Source organism: Galeopterus variegatus, unplaced genomic scaffold (genome assembly GCF_000696425.1).
Source record: "Galeopterus variegatus unplaced genomic scaffold, G_variegatus-3.0.2 Scaffold2992, whole genome shotgun sequence".
Lineage (NCBI taxonomy): Eukaryota > Metazoa > Chordata > Mammalia > Dermoptera > Cynocephalidae > Galeopterus > Galeopterus variegatus.
The window spans coordinates 247,474-254,834 of NW_007729103.1; the positions used below are offsets into that span (position 1 = coordinate 247,474).

General features: G+C 38.2%; 1 protein-coding gene across 1 annotated transcript in view; it reads left to right on the forward strand.

The window, feature by feature from the left end:
- The window catches only part of PDCL (phosducin-like), a 10,603-nt gene extending 5,504 nt beyond the window's left edge, over positions 1-5,099 (forward strand). The window contains exons 3-4 of the mRNA XM_008583674.1: positions 1,592-1,773; positions 3,780-5,099. Of these exons, the coding sequence (XP_008581896.1) occupies positions 1,592-1,773; positions 3,780-4,331 (734 nt within the window). The 3' untranslated portion in view covers positions 4,332-5,099. The remainder of the gene's footprint in view (positions 1-1,591; positions 1,774-3,779) is intronic.
- Positions 5,100-7,361: the final 2,262 nt, after the last annotated feature.

Sequence of the window (7,361 nt, forward strand, 5' to 3'; positions counted from 1 at the left end):
GCCCCCCCCCCCCCCCCGCCATGTTGGTATACCAAAATCACAAGTCCCTTGTATAAAATAGTATACTATTTGCATATAAACTACACACACCCTCCCGTATACTTCTAATCATCTCTGGGTTACTTATAATACCTAATACAATGTAAATGCTGTGTAAATAGTTGTTATACTATATATTTTTAAAATTTATATTATTTTTATTGTTATGTTGTTTATTTTATTTTCTGGATATTTTTGATCCATAGTTGGTTGAATCTGCTGTATGTATTTTCATTGGGGATGCATTAAATATTCATATATAGATTAATTTAAGGATAATTGGCACCTTTGTTATGTTGAATATTTCTATTCAGGAATATGGTATTGCTTTTCCATTTATTCAGGTGTTTCTTAGTGTTTCTTGGTAGCATTTTAAAGTTTTCTTCGTGTAAATTTTTGTGTTTTATTCGTGTAGTAACAAATGACCCCAAAATCTTAGTGGCTTGTAACAACAAAGGTTTATTTCTCACTCATGTTACTTGTTCCATGTAGCCTGTGGGTCAGTGGCAGCTCTGCTTCTGCTTCATATGTTCTCTCATTCTAGGAACTAGGCTGAAAGAGTAGCCACTATTAGAGACACAGCATTTTCATGTCTGAGCATAGAGAGCTATTGGAAACATGGCAGTGGCTCGTAAATCTTTTGCTCAGACTTGGCCTATGTCATGTTTGCTCACAGTCCATTGGCTGAAACAAGTCACATGGCCAAGCCCAATATCAGTGAGCTGAGGATATATGTCCTTATCTCTCAGGAGGTACTGCAATTTGCATGGCAAGGGGCAAGGATATATAGTCCTTTGACAGCGTGGGAGTGGGGGTTGAAGGTAGCTTAAATAACAGAACAGTATAATACAACCTGCCATAATCTTGTTATAAAAAATTCAAGTAATACATAGTGTAGAAGGAAAAAAGTAAAAGTTTCTTACCAGCCTCCTTAGATCCTACTACATGGAAACAGCCACTGTTAACAGTTTACATATCTTTCCAGCCCATTTTCTATGAACATAACCAGTGTGCGCACAAATGTATGCGGGTACTTTAAAAAGTTCGCAGAAAGATTCACATTATCTTCTGATTTCATTTTTCCATAAACCTCGAGGTGCCCTCATATATGTATATCCATATATGTAAATATTCATGTGTACACATACAGTTCTTTTTATAAAAACTGGAGGTTCACAACATGATATTGTTCTACATTTTGCTTTTTTTAAACCTAATATATTTGGAATATCTTTCATGGCAGGAAACATAGAGGTGCCTCATTCTTTCTAAGAGTTGCTTTATTTTCCTTTGAGTAGATGAATCATGATTTATTTAATGTCTTCTAATATTACGTGTTAGCTTGGCCCTTTAATTGTTGCAAACTGTGCTGCACTGCACATCATTGTGTGTAGACACAGTGCCCTGCGGCAGAGTGCAGGGAGGCTCAGCTGTTAACTGTGCAGTAGGTGGAGCAAGCTTCAGACAGATGTGAGGTCCTACCTACATGTGTGAGCTGGTCCTCAATTCCTTGTCCATTCTTCTTGGTCACATCCTCGTTCACTCCCCTCAGGTCCAAAAGGTGTGATCAATGACTGGCGCCGCTTCAAGCAGTTGGAGACAGAGCAAAGGGAGGAGCAGTGCCGGGAGATGGAAAGGCTGATCAAGAAGCTGTCAATGACCTGCAGGTCCCATCTGGACGAAGAGGAGGAGCAACAGAAACAGAAGGACCTCCAGGAGAAGATCAGTGGGAAGGTAATGAGCAGTACCCAGGCTTTCTTTAGAAGCTGCTCTGGCTGCTATAACTGGGTTAGTGATTCAAGAGGTGGGGGATGTTCGATTTGACCTCCAAGAAGCTGTGCAGTGCAAAGGGAAGTATAGAGCCGTGTTATAACTCAGACGCATCCAGGTTTGAATCTCAGCTCTGCCACTAGGGATTGTAGGAAAGGCTTTTCCCTTCTGAGTCTGGTTTTTCATTGGTTAAATGAAGTCACTTTACCTCCAACTCCTCCCACAGGGCTGTGTGGGTAAAATGCTCATTGCAATGCCTGGCCCATTGATAGTGCTGAGGAAATGTTAGTTCTCATCTTTTTTTGAGGCCTTACCTTGGGCCAGAAATACCCGTCTGAGGGTGATGATATTATCCCCATTTTATAGATGATGGAAGCAATGCTTCGAGAGGGAAGGTAACTTGTTCAGGGTCATGCGACTAATAAATGCTAGTAGGAGCTAAGATTCTAACCCAGACTTTCCTGTTCTTTCCATGATGTTGCTCTGTTTCACCTGAAGCCTATTCATGAGGATTTATTCTAAGGAGACATTACAATAGAAGCAAGCACACTCTGGAAGATATTTGGAACTAGGTCACTGACTCCCTCTTATCTTCTCATTATTAAAAGGGACTCTGTATTCCGCTTCCCCTGCTCCGCCCTCTGACCATGGATGAATGTTCAGGAGTGACTGAGATCATGTAGCTGTGGCCCAAAGCTAAAATACCAGCCAGCATCCGGGAGCAGATAAGAGGATTAAGCTAGGAGTCATTCACCTTGACCAGGAGGATGATTTCAGGGCATTAGACTCATCCAAAGACCATAATAGATCAGAAAGAGGTGCTCTGGTAGGCTGAGGTAGAGTGGAGAGCTATGAGGTGGGAGGAAAATTGGCAATAAATAAAACTGAACTCAGAGTGGTGCTGTTATGATATAGTAATAGCATCTGTTCTGGTCTAGTGTGGTCCTCCCACCCCTCACCCCCTAATTTGTACAAGATTAGGCAGAGCTAGGTTTTATTACAGGAGCAGCAATGTCCTGTTGCAACAGAGAGGAGAAGGAAGATGCTTTTGTAACTTAAGCTGGCTGCAGTGCAATGTGTCCACTGCTCACAGCTGCTTGCTCACAGAGGTGAGAGGCCAGAATGAAGCAATAATCACATGATAACATGGGTCCGTCTTGAGGGAGGCTGTCTCTGTCCTGCTGAGTTATCTGCACTAGAACAGAACTGGAAACTGCTTGAATATGCAAATAGTGGAGTGGTTAAGCACAACATGATGAATCATACAACTTAATAAAAATATTTGGAAACATGAGAAAATATTTATAATGATGCTAAGTGTCAAAAGCAGATTATATCTAAATTGGTATGCCCACGGCTGCTGCTATAAAAGCAAAACTATTTCAGCGTGTGACTTGGTAAAAAAAAAAAAAAAGAAAAGTAAATTTTCAGAGAGTTATGTGACTGTGTGTGTATTGTGTGTAACTGCGGGGGGTGCAGGGCAGGGATTTTGAGTATTCTTTCTGAAGTTCCTTAATGTTCTTTTGCCTTTTCAACAAAAACAAAACAGGATAAAATAATACATTGCTAAGACTGACAAAAAGAAAAAATTCTTGAAATGATATGCTGTCTATATGGATTGAGAGGAGATATGAGATGGTAGTTAAAAGCCTAAGATTTTATGCCTGCAACAGTTAATTCGTCCACCTTGGTTCTCTAGTCTCCAGAAATAAAAAACAAATAAAAAAAGTCTGGGTTTTTAAAATCTAGTTTGAGTCCTGGTCTTAACTTACTACCTGTGCGAATTTGTGCAAATACTGTCAAGTCTTGGAATCTTATTTATAAAATGGGGGTAATAAAAGTCCCTTCCTGATGGGGTTATCATAAGAGTTCAGTGAGATATGATGTATAGAAAGCACTTAGCATGGTGCCTCATATGTTATAAGCAAATGGTACATATTAACTGTTACCACTTGCTGGTCCACCTGCAGATGACTCTAAAGGAGTTTGCCATGATGAATGAGGACCAAGATGACGAAGAGTTTCTGCAGCAGTACCGGAAGCAGAGAATGGAAGAGATGCGGCAGCAACTTCACAAAGGACCCCAGTTCAAGCAGGTTTTTGAGATCCCCAGTGGAGAAAGGTTTTTAGACATGATTGATCAAGAACAGAAAAGCACTCTCATCATGGTTCATATTTATGAGGATGGCATTCCAGGGACCGAAGCTATGAATGGTTGCATGATCTGCCTTGCTGCGGAATACCCAGCTGTCAAATTCTGCCGAGTGAAGAGCTCAGTCATTGGGGCCAGCAGTCGCTTCACCAGGAATGCCCTTCCAGCCCTGCTGATCTACAAGAGTGGTGAATTGATTGGCAATTTTGTTCGTGTCACTGACCAGCTGGGGGAAGATTTCTTTGCTGTGGACCTTGAAGCTTTTCTTCAGGAATTTGGATTACTCCCAGAAAAGGAAGTCTTGGTGCTGACATCTGTACGTAACTCTGCCACCTGTCACAGTGAGGATAGCGATCTGGAAATAGATTGAATTGATATCTAGTTGCATAGATTTCTCATTGTTTGGTCTGGAAGGCACATGTCTTCTGTTTATTTTTGTCCCTTCATCTTCTGGCTTTTCACCTGTTCTTTGTAGTTTCTTTTATTGTGTAAAGTCAAGATGTTCTTAGATTAAATCAAAATGCTGAATTACCTTGTGGCTAGCAAAAAAGTGACTTAAAATTGTATAAACAGGAAGCCAGGCTTTTGAACTGTTTACTTAAGATTCTCTAGCATGACATCTCTGTCATTGTTTGTAGTCAGTATTTACATAGCATCCCAAAGACAGTGTCCTGGAAATTGTCTTCAGATGATCTCAGAGGTCTCTGCCAGGTCTGAGAGTATAATTCTCTAGTTAGTGTGTTATTTGCAACGTAACAGTACATTTCCTTAAGCAAATGATTGTAAATTATATTACTTGTAATCAGAGCCATAGCCTTAGAAGGCAGTTAATTTTTTTTCCCTAGACCCACTTCTCCACCAGGGTCTTGTTTAAAGGTTCCAGACAATTGTGTTTGCCCTGTCAGGAGGGGTGACCTCTGCAGCTAGAGTTGATGTCTTTCTCCAGCTTTATGAAGTCTGGAATAGGAGGAAGGATTGATGCTGACTGTCCTTGTGATGCTGGAAGATTCGTGTTTTATTGACTTAAACATTAGAGTTGAGGTGGAGCTGGAAACTTTTAAAAAGAGCTTTTCAGTAAGATGCTCCTGCTTGTCTCTTTTTCTTTTATTTAACAAAACTTTTAGTTTAATCTAGATTTCGTGTTTTATTGACTTAAACATTAGAGTTGAGGTGGAGCTGGAAACTTTTAAAAAGAGCCTTTCAATAAGATGCTCCTGCTTGTCTCTTTTTCTTTTATTTAACAAAACTTTTAGTTTAATCTAGATTTAAAAAAAAATTTTTTTGTGTGTGTATTAGAAAAATACTGTAATTCATATACAGTAGAGGAGGATTGATCAAACTACAGGAGCAAAAATAAGAAAATTAATCTCTAATTCTACCCCCTAGACTAAAACACAATGTTTTGGTATGTTTCCTGCCAAGGTGTTTTCTATCTATACATAGACATTTTGTTTGTTTTTAAATAAAACAATGGGATCATTCTGAACATACTGTTTTATAGTATGGTCAGCTAATAATATATGAGACTTTTTTTCATGTTATTAGATACTCTTCTACAACATTTTTTTAAATGGCTATTGATATTCCATTGCATAGATGTGCTGTAATTTGCTTGGTGGTTGTCTCTTAAAAAGAAAAACAAACACTTTTTAAAAATTATGAAAATAATAGTGTTCATTGTAGAAAGTGTAATAAAAATTGTTAACCTAAAAAGATTTAAAAAGCCATATAATTTCTCTAACCATAATTAATTCGTTATCATTTTTACATGTATCTAACCTTTTTTTCCTGTGTATGTATAATAATGATTGTCATTTGTTTTTTCCTTAAAAAATGTACATTCTACGGTCAGGGAAAATGTAATCTGGAATTAAATATTAGCTTTAAAATTCACAGTTTTGATTTTCCTAGCTATTCAGGTATTGACTACCTGTAGAAGAGTCTTAAAAGTATCTGTTGTATTTAATCAACAAAAAGAAAGTGCATGATTTCTCAAAGAAAGCTGATTGTAGATAGTGGCAAGTACAGAAAATTATTAGAATTAGAGACAACTATTGTCAACGTTCCAGTTTATTGCCTTCCAGTCTTTTTTCAATATTTTTAATAACATTGAGAGCTTATTGAATATAGTTCTGTGCTCTACCGTATTTAATATTATAAATACTTTGACATGTTATAAAAAATTCTAAATAAATAATTTTCAATGGCTTCATAATATTCTGTCATTTGGATATACCATAATTTACTTAACTATTCTCTTGATATCAGATGTTTAGATTCCCAGTTTTTGCTAAAACACTTAACATCTTTGTGTTTTGGGCTATATTTTGGATCATCCTCATGGTATTGATTTCTAAAAGAGAATTACTAGGTGAATAGAAATATTTAAAAATAACTCAAAAACCATCTTCTGTTCTTGTTGGAAATGAAAATATATTATGCATTCACGCACAGAACCTTGGCTTTTCCTTTCAAGAACAGAAATTCTGAAATAAAAAACAGATGTGTAATGGGGAAATCCTAGAATATTAAATCTCTAACTCAGGTGTGGTGGAAACAACATGGCCTTTGGAGTCAGATAGATTTGGGTTCAAATCCTGTCTTTGTCAGTCATTTGTGGTGTAGCTGCTGGTAAGGCACTTGGCCTTTTTGAGGCTCAGTTTTCTTCTTACAATGGGAACAAAAATACCTGTGTTGTGGGGTTGTTCTGTGACAGTGGTTCTCACCTGTGGTGCCCTGAGTGGCAGCAGCAGCAGTGACAGCATCTGCAACTCTATGAACTTGTTAGAAATGCAGATTCTCGGACTTTACCCCAGCCTATTGAATCAGAATTCTGGGAGTGGCCTAGCAAAGTATTCTTGCAAGCCCCACAGGTAATTCTGAGGCCTGTTGAAGTTTGAGAACCACTGACCTATCACGGCTGTTGGTTTCCTTTTTCTTATTTGAATAAGAGTAAGGGAACGAAGGAGTCAAACAGTAGCATTCAGATGACTTGTCTTCCTCTTTATGTGACACTACTTTTTAGCCATGGAATTGGGGGAAGGAAAGAGGAACTAATATTTGTTGGTTACAAATGGTCCCAGCAGTTTTCCAGATTTCATTTTCCTGTGGAATGGAAGTCCCATGTAGGCATGGACTTGTTTTCCCTCCCTGTGTACAGCATAGAGGGTAAGGACTTGGACTCCAGGAATTAGCTGACATTTACTAGCTCTGTGAACAAGATACCGAACCCTTCTATGCCTTAGTTTCCTCACCTGTGAAGTGGGGATATTAACAGGAGTCAATTCATATAAAGTATTTAAAACTAGTCTTCAAAGAAGTTTTTATCATTCTAGTGCCTACAGCTATGCCTGGCACTTGTAAAAGGTCAATAAACATTTAAGAATAAAAACATTTTTAT